The sequence below is a fragment of the Pogona vitticeps genome, chromosome 5, assembly GCF_051106095.1.
Source record: "Pogona vitticeps strain Pit_001003342236 chromosome 5, PviZW2.1, whole genome shotgun sequence".
NCBI classification, from domain to species: Eukaryota; Metazoa; Chordata; class Lepidosauria; order Squamata; family Agamidae; genus Pogona; species Pogona vitticeps.
In genome coordinates, this window is record NC_135787.1 from 143904347 (window position 1) to 143924330 (window position 19984).

The window sequence follows — 19984 nt, forward strand, 5'->3', positions numbered from 1 at the left end:
GGGAAAGTCTAAAGAATTTGCAGTTCAGAATTTCTGTATTTCCTTTTATTAAAGCAAGCTCTCAGAGTTAAATCAGTCTTTTAAATTGTCTTAAATATAACTCATCAGGTTCTGGATAGAACTCATTATAAAATCTATTCTGTTATTTGCATTTGAGTATTTCTCATATGAAAAGTACTTAGCTAGTCATAGATCAATATATTTCTCATATGAACATTTTAAGAGTGTCGGAGTCTCGTGCAATAAATTTTCATAGTGGACCAAGATTTTCTACCTATAATCCTGTACAAAATAATCATATTCAGTGTAGGATATCACAGGGAAAAATGCCCCAGGGGTATTTTCTCACAAAGCCAATTGATATTTCATATTTTTCCTCTTCTTGAAGAGACTTTGAACTCCCTTATTGATAAGAAAATGCAGTTAATCTTCCAGTTGATGACCATGTATGAGGGCTACTATGAGAATGAAAAAGCTGTAAAGTCCATGCTGTTTTATGCAACTTCCATAGGGTACTAAGATTTTCACAGCATTTTCTGTGAATGCTGATCTAGATGCTAGGTAATTTATTTTATAAATTGAGGAACATGTTTAACCTTCCCTAAATCTTTTAAAGTGCATCAGCAAATTACAAAGTTCTAAAATGATAGAGGGAGCAACACCTCCTAGGGTATTATCACATCTCTGGCTCCAGAAAAGTTATATATAATTAGATAAATTCTGTATCAGTGGAATCCTCTTTCTTGCTATTTCATTCAAGGGTCCCAGGGATTTATACTTTCCCCACAGTTTTTTCCTATTTCTGACACTAAATAAACATGTCATGCCATGCAAATATCTTCCCACCCTTTAATTTGGGATAAATAGTCATGCATTCATATCTGCTTTATGCAAGCAGGTCTCACTAGAATCATGAAGAGAGTTGTCACCTTGATAGGAACAATTGTATGCTTTCAGTCCCACAAAACTATGACATAGCTAAGCTCTAAATTACAATAAAATGCTGTTCACCTCTCCACGAACCTAGAAAGATTAATGAGATGCTGCTGGTGGGAATATTTGTGCTAGGAGAGGCATAACAGGTCATAATCATTGTTCAAGTAGCCTCTAAAGGATGGACAGTAAAATGTCACAGATGTCCCCCAGAATGACAGCTCAGCATTTCAACCTACCCATAACTGAGACATCGTATTCTATCAGCAAAGTTGCTTCTTGCCCACATTGTTTGAGAATACTCATAGCTTCACCGTGGGATGTTCCAACAAGCCGAATGCCATCAACACTAAGCAGTCTGTCGCCAGGCTTGATTGTGCCTTCTCTGAAAGAAGAAAGAGAAAGCACAGTTCTTATTAATTTGATTCAATGTAACACTGAGAAAAGAATCACATGCAAAATGATTCTTTATACCCCTTCCCAATATCCAGTTCAACTGTCTTGAGTTTTAAACAAGGAAAACTATATTAAAATATACCTAAAGATAGGGTAACAAAATAAATAACTTACTCCCTTGATTAACTCAGGACATTAAATGCTAGCCTAAATACTATAGTCTTAATACTACCTCTGGAGGATACTGAGGCACCAGTTTTGCTAATTTTTCTACTGGACAATTCTTAATCATACTTCAGGAAGTGCCACTGGACATTCATACTACTTTGTGGCCAAGACCTGATCCCCGCAGCAGATCTACATGACATGATAGCAATTACCTTGTTGCTTTGAGCAGCAGGCCCAAATATGACAGAACACTTAGCCGTTTCTCTGTTGAACCAATGTGGTGCAATAGAAAGAGAAACAGATCAGAACTCAATTCCTTGTTCAGCCATGGAAACTCACTGGTAGACTCTAATGGTAAAATCGCCCCTTTAATATTTCATGTACAGTACCTTGAAAACCTTGTTTGGGTCACTTTAATTTACATATCACTCAATAGCACGTAATGTATTTATTTATTTATTTATTTATCGGATTTGTATCCCGCCCATCTGGTCTATAGGACCACTCTAGGCGGCTTCCAATATAACACAGAACAATAAAATAACACAAAAATATTACATAATCATCCAATAACAAATACATAATGTAACATAACGTAATGTATGTAACATAATATAACATCTGTATAAGTGATTAGCAGCAGGAGTCATAATAATTGGGGGTGCCTAAAATATTTTCCTGCCTGAGGCGAACAACAAAATGGTGGTTCTTCCTTTCTGTGTACAGAATCCAAATAGAATGAACACTGATAACGGAAAATAATTCCCCATTTCAACGCTGATAATGGGAAATAATTTCCAATCGCAACTAACACCACTATGTCAGTTATAGGTTGTGTGGTTTTTGAGTTCTGTCCTCAAAAACAGATAAATAGCCAAAGGGCTCAAGAGGAACAGCTGGGAAGTGTTCATTCTACCTGGCACATGCCACCTGAACTGCTTCATTCTTAATCATGATGAGGCTAGGCCTGGAGGTGGTGAAAGGAATAGCAATCATGGAAACAACCACAACATTATGAAAGCAAGGCATCAACAAAAGCTTTATAGAAATTATAATTATACCTAATTTTGCATTATATACATACAAATTAAAGTAACAGGGTACAATTTTCCCCAGGAATGAAAAGAAAAAAGGAGCATAAAAGCATAAAATATCTTGAAACTAGGCTATATGAAAACTGCAAGTTAACAAACTACATTTGCATAGTACAAAGCATATTCTTTTCTTCTTAAAGCTTCTTAAAAAAATTAAGCCCTACTTAACAAAAGAAGCCAAGTGTCTCAATTAAAATTCATGCCATTTAATCTTAAGCAATGCCTATTGTTAGTACTCCAATTAAATGTATAATTTATAAGGTAGAATGGATTAGACTTGAATGTGTCTATTGTGCTTTGCAAATGTCTGCCTTAAACTGCAACCCCATATCTATCCTTTTGCTTTCTTTCTCCTCCTCTCCTTCTCTCTCATGTGTGTGTATGTATGCATATATACATGCACTGTGGAAGATGAATAATACCTGTCAGCAGGCCCTCCAGGTCTAACACATGTTATCACAACAGGACGAGATTTATTTCTGTCATCGTGTGCTCCACCTAGGATAGAGAATGAAAAAGCCACCATCTTCTTACTTTGTCTTATATAAAAATCCGTTCCCAATCTAACCATCCTGAGCAATCTGCAGCATGCACTGACAGAAAATCTGCTTTCCCGCCACAATGAAACACCAAATTATAAAGCTGATGAAATAACCCTGAACTATTTTTCCCCCTGTGGTGAGTTACACTGTTAGTTCAATATCCAAGAAGCTAATTCTAATAGTTGTATACTGCGACTACAAGTTCCATAAAAAACAACACAAAGGTACTTAAAGCCACTGCAGTGTGGTGGTGATCATGTTGGATTAGTACTCTTTTTCTCCTTGTATGTGCCTTCAGGATGTGCACTATCAATGTCTTGTTCTAATCTTCTTGCTAACAGGAATGTGGAATTGGAGTGAATAATGTTGAAATTCAAAGCACCAAAGGCACACTTACCTCTTATTACAAAGCCAAAAGTGTTCCCTTCTTTATGTAAAGTAACTTCCACAGTTCTGAAAATGACACCTGAACCTTGTACCGCTGAAACATATATATATATATATTTGAAAAAGTTTTCTAATTGTATTATTGACAATTAATGTAAGGCTTACAATAATCATTAAATAAAGTTTAGAATAATCAATAAATTATTCCAAACATAATGAAACCATGTAGTTCTACATTAAGGAAAAAAGTAAATTGTTGAAATAACCTGTTTCCAAGGCAATGATTGATCCTTGCATATGCGGATCTGATCTGCTTTCCAGTTCTACATAATCCATATTCAAACAACAGAATAACCTTATCTTAAAAATCATGAGAAGAAGATATGAGTATCAATATCAAGATTGCTTCCAGTCTGAGACACAAACCAGAAGAATCTTATTCTTATCATCTGATAAGGGCATCTGCCCTATCAATGGGAGCTGGGCAGGTACATGCCTCTTTCCCATTAGAGAAGGGAAGATAGGAAGCTGCCTTCTACTGAGTCAGGCCTTTGTTCCATGTGGATCAGTATTGTCTACACTGACTGGCAGGTGTTTTCCAGTGTTCCAGGCAGGATTCTTTCCTTCCACTAACCGGAGATGCTAGGATTTAACCTGGGAACTTCAAGCATAAAAGCACGTGCTCTACTACTGAGCTATGCCCACCACCACCACCAAGTGTAGATCCTTCCCCAAAGATCCTGCTTTCCCTTGCATCACCAGTCAATCGTGTGTGGGGTTTGTGTGTTAACCAACTCGGGTAAGGGAGTTCAGTGCTTTAAGAGGAAGTCCTCCTTTCCTGGTTTTGTAGGTTTTGTAGTATTCTGTCAACTCTTAGTCAAAAGCTGGAGAGCTAACTGTTCATGGACTAAAACGGAATGTCACAAAATGTCTCTTCAATAATGACTGAATTATAGCTCAAGGATATGGAGGTTGATTTATCAAAGTGTTTTCAGTTGCAGGAGATTTGGCACCGAGCTGGGCATCCACTACTTTGCCTCTTGCAGTGCTGGAAGGTCTGGCCAGAGCTATTCTGAAAGGATCTGCATAGTAGCACTCTGCTTCTTAAAAGATGGTCCCCAAAAGGGATGCTGGGACATGGGGGCTATCCTTGCTTAATAACTTGCTTACTACCCCAGGAGGAGTCCATGTGGGAGCTCTGATAATGTTGCCATTGACAATATATCCCTAGCAATTGGCTCAGGTGAAAAATCAGCCAACAATCAACCTGGCCCTATGCCACACCAAACCTAGTGTGCTGTAGTCAACAAGGACTACAGCTTCTTTCACCTATTTACATTTGGTTACAGTCCTTCATCCTCTCACAGGTGGATGCTGGAGGCATATCTACAAAGCTATCATTCAGCTCATTAGGTACTATACTTGTACAAGGTCAGAAATTCTGAAAATGTAAATGAAGGGTTTATGGCTGTACAGTAATTGTAATGTAGTGTGACAGGCTCATTTTTCAATTCAGTGGACAAAAATCACACATATATTGAACATAACATAACAGAGCAAACAGAGTTGTTTGATTCAAAATAAATATGTTTAATCTATTAAATTGCTGTACGCTCAGTTGATTTAGTTAATCAAAATCACCTAATTCATATTGCAATGCTTAATTATTCACAGCAGTTCCAAAACAACATCATAAATACACCACTGCAATTTGGCAGTATTAAGCACAGAAATTTAGTTTAACCATTAACACCTAAAATGAAATATATTCAATTAAATTTACTATGCTGAGTTATACCTTTAATTCTTCTGACCTGGACACACTGAAAAAATTTACAGGGATGAAATTATATGTGTCCATGTTATTGTGTGTGTAATATATGCTCTAGTATGAAAAAGAAATGTACGTAAGCTCACAGAGTGCTTTACAGAAGAAGTAGAGTGTAATGCAAATAGTACCTGGTTTGTTTGCCAGTTGAGCGGAGTGGTTTTTACAGGACAAAGAAAGAGTTGAAGTAGAGAGGGGAGATGTCTCTAGCATTCATTATACACAGACAGGCTAGATAAACTCCTCTTCTTAGTGCCCTCTTTTATTTACAGTACTGCTATTTATTTGGGGGAATATTTTGCAGTGGGGGTAAAATCTGCTTAGTGCTTGAAAGTCCTTCTTTCAGGAGCAATCCACTTCTATTGGGACAGGGCTTAAAATCCCAGTGAAAGGTGGTGAAGTGACTCCCCCTCTCATATTAAAGAACACCTCATTTCTATCTGCAGATATTCCATTAATCATGATGGGTATTTTGTTAGCAACTGATTCATGGTCCATATAAAGAGAAGAAAGGGGAAAGCTGTTTTTTAGCACTTGAATGTTATGCAACTTTTCCTCTGTGGACTCAAGGAAAGAAATCACAGTGGTGTACTAAGCTAAGAAATGTGGTAAAATTCAGCAGCTCAGTTTTGACACTGAATAATAGTATTGCTATAATCAAACATGCAAAGGCATTTCATTACTTACAGACTGGTGGAAGCTCATATTCCACTTCTAATACAACCCGCTCACCAACATTCTTCAACAAACTAATGATCTCATCATGGCGAAACTTTGTGAGGTTGATTCCATTCACTGACTTGATGTAATCCCCCACATCCAGTTGGTCACTTCTGCAACATACATCTTTTCTTCAGTAAGTTGTATTTCATTTTGTTAAGCATAAATAATTTTATTTTGAAATGTACAGATTTGCAATGTTTGCTAACTAAATAAAGGTGGTATATTTTAATTTTCTAAATGGGACATTCTGTTAGGATATATAATATTCATGCTGTGTTACTATTGTAACCCATCACTAGACCTTCATATGCAAAAATATATTCTTGCCTACACAAGGAACTGGAAAAATGCTATATATTGGATTAAACTATTGGTCTATCTAGCATTGCTTACTTTGACTCATATCTGCTATTTCAGGTCTCAAGATAGTATATTTTCCTCTATTGTTCTCCAGCATGTGATTGCCTCAAAGCTGCAACCCTGAGGGATCAAACAAACTAACCCCATTTGGAAGCTGTTCCACTGTTCACAGCAAAATGGATATCCTATTCATAATAGGACGTGCGGGCACGCACACATGCGCACACATTTGTATGAAGACTCTTGAAAGCACTGACAAAACTTCATATTACATGTGTGATATTCTAGGAAGAATGATCAGTATGACACTTAAATTCTTGCAACCATGGAAAAATGATTAAAAACAGAATAATTGCAAACATCTGTTATTTTCTGGTTAACTTTGATAATGATATGTTGTTTTTCCCCTGTAGTGCTGCCTTTTGTATTATTTTTGTGTGTTTGCTTTACTTTGCTTTATCTCAAATATATATAAACTCTGAAATATATAAATGTTAATTTCCATCCTGGCATCTCACTAGTATATAACTAAATTAAACTTTTCTATAAAACAGTTTTACTATTGATTACCTTTCTGTCTTTATTGGTGAAAAAGGTTTTCTCTCTTATTTATTTATTCTGCTTTGTATAGGTTATCACACTGCTATTGCATTGCCATTATGCTGTTTGCATTAGGAAGTGTTTACCTAGCAGCAATTCCTCCTTGTCGAAGGTTAGACACTCTCGGTTTGCCATCCTTGTCAATTCCTCCAGACACTGTAAGTCCCAAAGTGGTACCTTCTTTCTTCATTAATTCCACTATTGTTGAGCCTTTGAATTCCTCTGTTGGAAGAAAATAATAATGAATTAAAAACATGTAAGCAGTTTCAAATATTCAAATGTTTGTTTTTCAAAGTGAGAAATGCTTGCCTGGTGCAGTGATTCTAGAAAATGGAAAAAAAAAAAAAAGCACAAAACCTGGCTAGATGGCTCAGTGAGTTTGGTATCTGGCTGCAGAGCCAGAGGTTAGACGTTCAGTTCTCCACTGTGCACCCCAGAAAAGCCAGCTTGAATGGCTGTAGGCAAACTGCAGAGTAAGCCCCAGAAAAAGGGAATGGTAAACCCAGACTCTGGAACTCCCTCCCACAGGATGCCAGGCTGGGTGCATCTTTGCTGTCCTTCCACAAGCAGCCAAAGACTTTTCTCTTCAGATAAGCTTTCCTTTAGTGACTTGGCTGTCTGGGAGGGTTCTTTAAATGAAATGTTGCAAAATATTTTATATAAAACACACTAAATCAATCAATCAATCAATCAATCAATCAATCAATCAATCAATCAATCAATCAATCAATAACCATTTCCAAGTATTCTCTACCTAGAATAACCTGAAATGAATTCTTACAAGTCAGAATTGACTTGATGGCATAAAATTATTATTATTATCATTATTATCAAACCTTGGTAGTTACGAACAATTAAGAGGACATTATTCCATAATTTATTTGATTGCATTTAAGGTGCCACCAACTCTTTGTTGTCATTGTTATAACAACTCTGTATGTACTGAAAGAGCTACAACTAACTTTAGAATTTTAAAATGCTGTCTTTGAGCTTTAAAAGAAGACAGGTGATTTAGTTCCAGGAACCATATAAGTCTCCCTTGCACAAAGCTCTCTGAGAGAAAAAATAGCTTACACCTTATGACCACTTTCCAGCAAAGGGCTAAATGTCCTTAAGCCTATTGAAATCCATGGACTAAAGTGTGCTTAGCTATGGATTTGACTGTGGCCCAAAGAATTTGCAGCCTGGATTTGGAATAAATGATAGTTTTTAAAAGAATATAAATTCTGTAAAAATAATGATGTTCTAATTTGGATAGCGATAATTATATTCATAGATTATTGCTGAATCACACTTAACCAGGGGTCCTACTGATGTCTGCTTCACGTCTGCATTCCTTGCCACATCAGATTGTGGCTAACTGCTGGGGTGCTGGGATGAATCTCAGTTGTACAGTCAGGTGTCCATCCAGATATGCAACTGAGACATGTTTCGGAGCCTTGGCAATTAGTCGTAATTAACCACAGCAAGTTACACAAAACTTACAGAAACACCAGTAGGAATCTAGCCTGTGTTTGAACTTTGAACAATAGCAATCTGATCTGTGAAAGTCCCATGTATTTCTAAAACTACAATATAGAGTTTATATTCATTTTTTCCCTTCAAGCAAAAATTCTTCCCACATGTTCTAAATGAGATATGCTAATACCCTCTAACTTAACTCTCCCCCCCCCCACCAAGGAGGTACTTTTCTTAATCTGTTGCAGCAAAAACAACAAACTATCTTGGGACAGGTTTAAGACAAGGAAGTTTTGTTTGTCACCAACTTGCGGGGTCATAGTTGGAATCCAATATTGAAGCAACAGACCTATATGTACACCAGTTTGGTTATGGTTGTTTCACAAGATTTTATTTTTTTTTCATTTCACAGTATAATCCTATATAGTTTCTATGCACAAGTAAATTCCAATTAATTCAGTGAGGCTTATTCTGAGAGAACTGAAAACATTTAAGAGGTAGGTGGTTAGAAGCTTTTCACCTGTCACTCACTCACACATGAGAACTTGTGTATTACTGAAAACATGATAACAGTTTGCATAATAGAAATGTAATATAAGGTATCTGTGTGTGAAATACAATTGCAACCCCCACCTGGGCATGTGTAATGAATAGAAGTGCTCTTTGGATCTGGGCCACTAAAGTAGCAATCTTAAATAAGCTTACTGGCTAGTAAGTCCCACTGGATTGTGGTTTTCCTTTTGGGCAAACAAACCAAGGATTATACTGCGTTTCCCCCCCCAGTTTTGGCTAAGAAAATTAATACGTTAAGTGTTAGGTTCCATCACATCAGAATTGACTCATAGCAACCCTAATAAGGCTTTCAAAGTAAACGAGATACAAAGGAATGGTTTACCAGATCCATCCTACACCCACTGAGTGTCCATTGTCAAATGGGGCTTCAAACCCAGGTCTCCTAGGCCCTAGTCCTTCAGTCTATCCATTCCATCAATATCATTTGTATAATGCTAGCTTCTGACAAGGAAAGGACTTTATGAAAAGAATGACAACTTGAAATATATTTCATTCAAATACAGTACACATGCTCCTATGCTACAACATTCACAAACCTAAAGAGGTATTTTGACCTTTTTCTCCTTGCTCATTATATTCATATAACTTTGTTGCCTGATACAATGATCTGAAAAGCTGATTTTAGATTAGATTAATTACGATAAGAAGGGAAGGGTATTTTACTAATGCAACCCCCCCCAGCAATATGAATCAACAGAAAGAAGATGCATGTAACCCAAAACTGAAGGGAGCACTCTTTAATTAGCTCTAATTAGCCACTACTGGTGACATCATTCCTGTCATGCTGGTGAAACTACATACCAGGATACTGGCCAGTGTTTAACTCCTGATGACCAATCAGAAAACTAAGCAAGCTAATTTGCAAGCTTTAAGAAATCAGACGGTGTTATACATTTAAGGAATTGACATTTCTGGTAGCAAGCTTTCTGTAGTGTCTAAATCAGCTTTCACTATCAGACAAACACGAACAAATAGTTCTCATCTCAAGTAAGGTCTGGAAATCCAAAGTGACAAAGCATCAGCAGGGAAATAACTTCAAGATCCCTATGTTTTTCCTGTATGATGTAGAACCTTGCTCTTATTCTTTTCATCTTAAATTCAGATTCTATGCCAATTGCTTATCTTATGTATACATACTGTACTTATCATTTAATTTAACTGCTTCTTGACTTCTTGTTGATATAACTCTCTCTGTGGACTCTTAGGTGCATTCACAGCATAAGGCTCCAATTCAAAACTAGGAAACTTTGAAAATCTTTGCCTTCTGAATGTGGTTGAACTCCTTTTCTCCTAGATTCTTTTCATCTGACAACATGATATAATTATTTTATATCAAGAAATTCAATTTTCTTATTTGTAAGGAAATGGATGACTTTCAAACCCTACGAGTGTATAAGAGGGTTTTGATCTTCTAACTCACATTTTAAACATTTCTCTTCAGAAAGCATATGATACGCAAATATTTGTTCTATTTAGAGGGTCAAGTTTTTGTTTATTTGTCCTATCCAACCAAGGCCACAATCCTATATGCACTTTACCTGAGAGCAAAGCCCATAGAACGGGATTGACATAATAGTAATAATAATAATATATTCAATGAACAGAGAAGGGTTATGGCATGCATTTTCAGGGCAGGTAGATCAGCAGCTTCACTTCAAGAAGATGCTTTCTTGCAAAACATAATGCAAAAAGTGTTTCAGTCCCAAGATAAAGCAAGTGCAAGTTCTACCAATTATAGTATTATGTATTCAATTAAAAATGGGGGAGGGGCAGGGAATATACAGTACAGACAATTTAGTAGTGTTGGAGACACTGAAATAAATTTTGAATTAGATTTCATTACTGAATTTAACTGTATTCTAGTTACAGAGATAATCTCCTAGAGACTGGCAAAAACTATATCTGAGAATTTAATTTACCTCCAAATTCAAAAGCTGCCTTCCTATCCCTTCCTAAGACATACAGTAACACTGTTCTAGTTCAATACTATTTACTTTGACTGGAACACCACCTACCCCCCCACCCCGGATTTCAGACATAATGTTTCCCAACGCTGGGATACTCAGCAAAGCCTCTGAGCTCTTCCCTAACGGTCACGTTATTTTCTGAATCTGAACCTACAAGTACGTTTCTTAACAAGAAAAAGCAAATGAGATAAAGGTTGCTTCAAAACCAAATCTGAGGAAGAGTTTAGGCCACTTCAAAGTAAAATGCTAGCTTACATTAAAATCTGCTGACTCTCAGAAATACTGAAGATCCTAATACTCTATCAGTATTTGTAATCCAAAAGGATTTACAGTTTAAAGAGGTTTAAAGGTATTTGTCAATAAAGGGGAAAATCTACAATCCAGGAGGTATCACCCTTCTAAAATGTACCCTGCTCCCCCCCCCACATTACACTCTTAATTTCTCCCTGAGGTTCAATGTACTCGTAATAAATTAATGTCAAAGAATGATAAAGAATGGATGCAACTTACTACACACCTAACTTATTAAACAGGCAGGCATGAGAATCAAAGACCCCCATATTCAAAACTACTTTTTTCTACATTTGATAAAATGAACCAAGAAATTGCAGTTGTTATCATATTGGTATATTAACAAGAATGCTGAGCTACCAAGGAATGTTTTCATTAAAAAAGTACTTCTAGGAAAAAGTATCTAGGGAAAATATTAGTCAAGAACCATTCTGGTGCTATTATTATATTTAATTAATTCTAACCATCTGTCCATAAATATCAGTCCCAAGTACCATACTCTTGTCAAAATTTTGACAGATTTAGGTTAGGAACCATTCTTTCCTATTATTTCCCAGAGATCTCTTGCACAAGAGGACTTTAAAATTAATCTGCAGCATCTAACTATATTTAATATATATTATGATCTCTGAGCGGAGCTCTTCCTTGTGAACCACAATGTATTTTTCCAACTGGCCAATTTTCTATACAAGGAAAGGTACAGACAGATGTCTGTTGATGACAGAGTAGCAACAATGAAAACCTTCCTGTCCAAGATGAATATGCACTACATCAGCGGAAGATTCAGTTGAGATTACCATGATTTTCACCAGTTCAAAGCAGGATTTGAAACAGGTATTTTGGAGCAAAATACTAAATTTTCAACCCCAAATTCTTATTCTAAAGAACTGGTTGCAAGCTTATATGAATTTGCTTTTCCCATGTTTTGTCTAGGCTGTAACACATTTAAGTCTGATACAAACATACTGTAAAATTTATTCTCCTTTTGCAGAAATATAAAGGAGGCATAGCAAAGAGTGTTACTGTATAACATCTCAAAAACGAACAAGTTTTATTTGGCACAAACTTTTGTTGACAGCAGCTCACAATATCAGACTCCCAGTTTACAAGGGAAAAAATGTTTCTATGTCTCAGAGTTACAAGTGCATTTTAGAAACATGGATTTGTCATGATGTCTTATTGAAGAGTCTGATTGTGCCTGCTGCCTTTTGTTGGCCAGTATATACACAGTCACAGACACTGCTGTAAGTAAGTCTGTCAGTAGCTGAAATCCTATTGCACACCTCCAGTCTTAAAAATCCAAAGGTTGCAGGCAACAGTCCTGCCACCAGCAATTTAAATTAAAGATTAATATCCATGATATCTATGGCTGATGACATGATCTTATGATCATGCAGCTCCAACAACAGGATCCCAGCCCCCACTCCTCATGTGTGTATGTGTGTGTGTGTGTGTGTGTGTGTGTTCATTTGTGCATCTACATGTGTTTACGTATTCCATGTTACTGATCCTGAAGAGGAAGGTTTTTAAATTAAATATGCTGCAAATTCCTTCCCCCCTCTACTCTTCAGGAATAACTTAGCTAGCCCATTACCATCCTGAATATCCCCTCCTGATACCTCTTCACCCTTGAAAATGACCTGTGCTGCTGTTATTCTCTCAGTTCCGATGGGTAAAGGCAACAGTCTTGTTGCAACCTTCATACAAAGAGATGGGAAGCATAGACAACAAAGCTGTGCGAGATTTCATGTCAATAATCGGAAAGGCCTAAAATACAAAATTATTTTGTATGTATGTAATTCATGTTCGTTTGGCTTTTGTGTGGTCTTTATAACACACCCTGGCATTTAAGTTGTTGCTGCAGTTCTCAAATAAATGTTTAATTATCTCAAGATGGTGCATTTCAAATGTCTGCACATCGCACATCCCCCCTTCTTCTTGGCCCACGTCTGCCATCATCGCCACAATCTTACTCATCCCTTTCATTACTGTTTTTAATATTTAGCAAGTAAAATCATGCTGAACTAACAAGACAATAATTTGAATTAGTACTACTTCTCTTTAGTGTATCAGTTTAATGCTACAATGCTAAATCTAAATTGGTGCTGTATAAATTTAGTGCTATAGGCCTAAACCAGGGAAATCCATAATTTTAAAAATGCAAAAATTACAAATCAAATTAGTTGTGGTGCTTATAGGTATAAGCAGCATGTAGGCTAAACAGCAGGCAATCTTTCTATAATCAGTGATGTTACCATTTGATGGATCAAGTTTAAAAAGGAACAGTGAAGAAAATGGTACAAACAGCAAGAAAAATATCCAGCTAGTGGCTCCCGAGCCTACATAGGAACTGGTAACTACTGTTGTTGGGCCAGGGAGTCTATGGGGATAATGATATTGTTGTAAACTGGAGGAATAAAGGCTTGTAAAATAAAAGATCTGGTACACTAAGGTACTGTATTGTAAAACTAGAGCATAGTAGCTATAGAGAGTGCAGGTTAAAAGACTTGCAAAGGCTATTTATGGTCATATTGCAACTTAAATACATTCAACTTTCAGTCATGAAAAAAAATATTTTGTAAGGTGAGGTTATTGTACAATGACCTTGCTTCTGACTTGGCTGGAGAGTGATAAATGGGAGAGAAAGAAAAATGTAGACAGAATATTGGTTTTTTTAAAGTGGAAATTTAAATGAGAGGGTTGTGATAAGAAATAATTAATTTTTTTAAATGATAAGTCTATAATTACTCCCTTGTTATTTACCTGGGTAGCATGATCAGTGTTGAATATTGTCAAAGTTCAACAAAGTGGATACAAATGAACAGGTACAGCAGAGTACAGGCTGCTGTCCTCTGAAGATGCCGGCCACAGAGACTGGCGAAACGTCAGGAAGAACAACTTTCAGAACACGGCCAAGAGCCCAAAAAACCCAGAACAACCGTTAGATCCCGGCCGTGAAAGCCTTTGCGAATATATTGAACAGGTACATTATCAAAGTTGCGTTTAGGAGGGAGAAAATGAAGTATATCATATGCATTTCCACCAAATATTGTAGTCATAAAATATGAAACAGAAAAGTTCCTTTCCTCCAGTTTAGTACTGGTTGTAACACACATACAAATGAAGACAATAATTCATGTTCATTTGTTACATGATTGAAACAGCTAATCCTCTGCCTCTCCTATGCAGGGAAGACTATCATCAGCAGAATGTACAGAAATGAGAGGTCTGTGTTAAGTACTTAACATTTCACAATATGTTTGTGAAGGACAATCTATACTATAGTACTGGTTTATAATGCAAGATACAGGTTTACATGATTTGCAAAGAATGTCATTAGTAAAATGGAGAGACATTCCAGTTTTATTACCATCTTTATTACAGTCATTTTCTTGTAGCACAGTTAAATGGAACTGTATCCTGCCTGTTCACATCACTTTTAACGTCTTTGAGTAAACTTTGATTTATTTCAGTAACAGCTGAAATCTTTGATTCTGTTTTTACGCTGAAGGATGCATAATCAACTGATTAAAATGCAAAACAAGCAGAAGTGTACAGTTTACACAATTCAAAGGGGTCTTATATTCTGTCATTCCAGCTTTTTTTAAAAAAATGCTTTATAATGTTCATGCTCATGTATTTTCAAATTATGGGTTTTACATTTAAAATGTTGGCAGATAAGAAATTTGTTCTTTCCACAAGACTGACCATTTTATGTGAAATGGGATAGGCATTCCATGACTTTTAAAGTTTTGTGAATAAGAATAGCAGAATTTTTTTTTTCGCCTTCATGCAACAAGCTGCAGGTTCTACAATTCTCACTTCTTAAAAGTGTAGGTGGGAATCTTTACACTCAAGTTTCCATCTACTCCAAATATTACATAATAACAATATGGCTTCAAGTGACTTTTGAGCTACCTAAAAGCTAACATTTAGCCTTGCTTATATAAAATCTGCCATGTTTCTCTGTGTTTCTGTTCTACGCTGGTTCAGGAATCTGTGTTTCACCCAAGGCAAGAAAGAAATCTCATACTTAAATGCTGTTGGAAGTTTTATTTCACACCTTGCATGTTGTGTGTACAGGCGTACCTTGGTTTACGTACACCTTGGTTTATGTAATTTTCAGTTTACAAACCAAAATCCGTAAGAAATAATGCCTCGGTTTACATTTTTTAATGTTTTTTTTTTCATTGTACGAAAAGGATGCATTACACTTGGAAGTTTCTAGCGCTGCCCCGTTGCTATGGCAATCCACATTCCAATTGGCGTAATTTACACATTATATAACCTCCCGGATGACAGATTAATTTCGTAAACCAAGGTACTACTGTAGTTTGAATGATTGTAAGGGACTTTTCTGAGCTGGAGTGCTTGTCTAGCTATCCAGCAATACTTATTTATTTGAATAGGCAGTAGCCTGGCCACTATTCTGGGCAGTTATAAATAACATAAACATATAATCAAATAATATAATAAACCTACAATAATAATCTAATAGAACTTCACAAAAAAGAAAACCAAATCTCTAAATATAAAAAAACTGATACAAAAATATGTATATATAAATAAAAATTACAATACAGAAATACAGTAAATGGTGGCAAAACAGAGACAAATATTCCAGAGTTTAGGGGTGTAAGGTGGTCAGAAACAAAATTAGACCAGGGTAAGTCCATGAAAGGCCTGTGTTAACAGTCTGGTCTTCAGTTTTTTTCTAAAGCGAAGGAGGAAAGGGGCCAGCTGCACCTCTATCAGGAGAGAGTTCCATAATGATGTGGTCCCATAAAGAATGCCTAGCCTTGAGTTGGTGATTTCCAGGCCTCTCTCAGGGTGGTCACCCATAACATTCCAGTATATGAGGTGTGGGTGGAATAGATGGTCATCCTAGGAAGGAGGTACTCAGACAGAGGCACTGAGACAAATAGTAAGGTGCTTAACTGTTTATGGCTTTAAGAGATGGCATAAGCACCTTGAACTTGGCCCGGAAGCATACAGGCAACCAGTGCAAACATTCCAGGACAGGTGATATACAGTGGTGCCTCACATTACGACGAAATCGCTGTACTGTAGAACGAAACGTCATAATGCGATTTTAAAAAGCCAATAGAAATGCATTAAAACCAGATTAATGCATTCCTAGGGGCTTGAAACTCACCGTCTAGCGAAGATCCTCCATAGTGCGGCCATTTTCAATGCCTGTGCAGCGAGGAATCCATGCAAAAACACAGTGGGTGGCCATTTTGTTTACCTGGCGGTCATTTTGAAACCGCCGATCAGCTGTTAAAAAATCATCGCTTTGTGATGATCGGTTCCCAAAGTAGAGAACCGATCGTCGCAAAGCGAAATTCCCCCATAGGGAACATCGTTTTGTGATCGCTTTTGCGATCACAAAAACATCAATGTCAAACGATTTCATCGTCAAACGGAGCGCCCGTCTTGCGGGACACCACTGTATAGACATATTTTGATGTTCCTGACATGGCTGCTGTGTTTTGTACTTATTGCAGCTTCTGAACTGCCTTCAAGGGCAGCCCTATGTAGAGATCACTGCAATAGTCTATGCTCGAGATTACTAGCTCATGAACCAGTGTTGTTAGGGACTTCCTGTCAAGGTGGGGTGAAGGAGTGCGATCTGCCTAAGATCTACCGATATCTGATTTTCCATTGAGAGTGTCAGGTCCAGGAGCATTAAGACCAGATAGGCAGACTCCTAGTCAATCAGGGATCCCTCCCAACAACAGGATTTCTGTCTTATCCAAATTCAATTTCAATTTCTTAGTCCTTGTCTAGTCCAGTGGTTCTTAACCTTTTTGAAAGAAACGCCCCCTTGAGCCATTGAGAAAGTTATCATCGCCCCCCTCCCCACGGTGATGATATCTTATTTATTTATTTATTTATTTATTTATTTATTTATTTATTTATTTATTTATTTATTCATTCATTCATTCATTCATTCATTCATTCATTCATTCATTTATTTATTTATTTATTTATTTATTTATTTATTTATTTATTTATGACACTTAAATCCAATGACCCCTCAAAACAAAATTCAATTCCAAGAAAATGAAAAGCCCCCAAAAAGTAACATTTAATGATTTAGTTGCAAGAGAATTTTAAGACGCAAAAAGAAATATAAAAGGGGGCATAAAAACAAACTGCAATGCAGGAACTAAAACTTTCAAGACAAAAACTCTGAAACTAAATTAAGATTGGAGGAAAATATATATTCATGCACACTGTAAAAAGGCTGTAGCCATCTTCACAGGTTTGGCTTGCTCCAGCGCCCCCCTACCGCCCCCCTTCTGCTCCAGCGCCCCCACACCGCCCCTTTTCGTTCTACTGCCCCCCTGAAAAATGAAATCGCCCCCTGGGGGGCATTATCGCCCACGTTAAGAACCACTGGTCTAGTCCACAACTACAGCCAGACAGCTTCCACTGCCGTAGATGAATAGGAAAGATAACAGTCACAAGCATATTGAAGATAGCAAACTCCAGATCTCTGGATGATCTCTTCTAGTGGCTCCAGCCCTTTCTCCACCTAACAACTATCCTCCTCTCCCGTCATCTCCCACCAAACATCTGCCTTTTTGGGTGGCAATGTCACTTCTGTATCTTTCACCCAACAGTGCTAGACTAGTTCCCATTTTCCCCCAGAGACCATCCCCTAATTCCCAGGATTGACGTCACCACTGGGGCTTCCATTTGTGTTCTGGCATCTTAGGAAGGGCTAGGTGCCAAGGATCCGTATGGCACACGGTAAACTCTCTGCAACCACTGTGGTGGCAGTTAGGTTGGGGCCTTGGGTCCCTAGTTGGAATGTAATAGCATGCTGTCACAGGCTCCATGACTTTTAAGGTCTTTGGGGAATGCCCTTCTATCACAATGGTTGCCCACTCTGCTTCAATTGGACACTTGAAGGTGTATGTTTTATTTACTAGTTGGCAAAAAACCTAGTATGCTCTATGCGCAACTACTCAATGTTTAACTATATCCCAGATATGGTGATTGGGAGATCTTTGAACAAATGCATGCTCACCTTTTTTTTCCTTCGTAGTTTTTGTTCAAGAGGTATACATGTTTCATGTTATACTGTAACAGTTTGAGTGATGCACCTTTTTATTATTTTTGAAATGATGCTTTCTTAAACACTATATAATTGCTTACACAAGTAATAGCCACAGATAGTACTTTCATTAGATCATACAGGTTGGCAGATACAACCAAGATACATATCATTCCGAAATCAGGACTTGGACTCTTCAACATTTTCAACTGTTACTCAACCTAGCTAAGTCTCAGGAAGCAAATGTCTTCCTTCTGAACTTTGCATTTGATATAGTAGTACATATAAAACAAACATCTGTTCCAAAGGATGGAAGGGGCCTAGCAAAAGCATATGGCTGTAAACATCACATGCAAATACTTTAAAGTTGAAGGAGAAGAGTATAATTTGTTCTTTTCAAGTCAAAATACTCGTGTAAGAAATATATAATGTACATTAAGTTGCAGGAATCTCATGAAATATTTATAAAGATTTTACTGCTTTACTATACTGTCACTTTTTCATATTTTTTTAAAAAATTATCTTTGGCACATTTTACAGAAAATTACTGAACAAAACCATGTTTCAAGATGTTAATGGGTAAAAACTTCTTCAGATATTCATATTAAAATACTTGTAATTAAATGTGTTCCCACAGTGTGGTGTTTCCAATCCCCAAAGATCAAATACACAACTAAAGTTAATGTTTGTTAATAACTGAATAATTGGCCGGGTAGGTGGGGCTCGTCAGCCATGGAAGGCAGCCCATCTAGTAGAAGGAAAACTCCGATTTCAAACCTCCACTGCCTTGTGGCTATATCCACTCATGGAAAAGGCTTCAGGAGTTAACCTCGAGGCAAAATCCGGAGCTGGAGTCCCGAAGGCAGCACGTGTCGTTCTGCCAACTCCTGCGACATTGCTGGAACCAGTTGCATTGGCTCTTGCCTTTCCATTGGACCATTTCAGCAATGTGGAGAGGGGGGGATCTGCTGCTTGGGTAACAGCCTATCCTCCATATTACCTTACCCGGGCTTCATGCTCTGGAGAGGCCACTCCTCGATTCAGAGCATGTTACCATAGTCTCTCGAGACTGAAGGATGCCTATGCAAGGTAGATTTATTTAAAGCAATACTTTCCCACTATTGTACCAAGGAACCTTGAAGTTCTTCTGAAGCTTCCTGGTATTTCCCAGTGAAAAAGTTACTAACGGCAGATAAGTTTTCCACTTGATCAAAAACAGTTTGTTCTCTACTGCCAATATTTTGTCCCTGACCACCTGGTCAATCAGGAATGAAAACAAGATGCAAGATTGAAAACAAGACACAAGATGGGGATTTCAAATAGGGCTCAATGTCACTTAAGTTAAATCAAACTGCAGTAGGAAAAATAGTTAGCAATGGTAACATCAAATACTGTTGGCAATCTGGTCTTCGGTTACATGAAAGGCTAGGCTCCCACTGTCACCCTGTGTAAAGATGAAAGCCCTCAGTTGCCAAGGCATTATTGGGACAGTAGGCACACTGTGTCATACTGCCGCCAGCCCCCTGAATGGGAATGCTGTGCTGGGTTTGGCAGCTAGCCAAAGAGATGACTGGCCAGCTTCTGATTTTGGTACCCAG

General features: G+C 37.4%; 1 protein-coding gene and 1 long non-coding RNA gene across 19 annotated transcripts in view; one reads left to right on the top strand and one right to left on the bottom strand.

Moving 5' to 3' along the window:
- Positions 1-19984, bottom strand: part of GRIP1 (glutamate receptor interacting protein 1) — a 377681-nt gene that overhangs the window by 72216 nt on the left and 285481 nt on the right. For all 18 annotated transcript variants that reach the window (XM_073000404.2, XM_073000408.2, XM_073000406.2 and 15 more), the window contains exons 3-7: positions 7118-7253; positions 6036-6181; positions 3531-3614; positions 3014-3089; positions 1173-1318 (exon numbers count right to left, since the gene is read on the bottom strand). In XM_073000404.2, coding sequence (XP_072856505.2) covers positions 1173-1318; positions 3014-3089; positions 3531-3614; positions 6036-6181; positions 7118-7253 — 588 coding nt within the window. The remainder of the gene's footprint in view (positions 1-1172; positions 1319-3013; positions 3090-3530; positions 3615-6035; positions 6182-7117; positions 7254-19984) is intronic.
- Positions 6099-6578, top strand: LOC144583330 (uncharacterized). The gene is made up of 2 exons (XR_013537069.1): positions 6099-6204; positions 6489-6578. It is a non-coding gene; the product is annotated as an uncharacterized LOC144583330 (long non-coding RNA).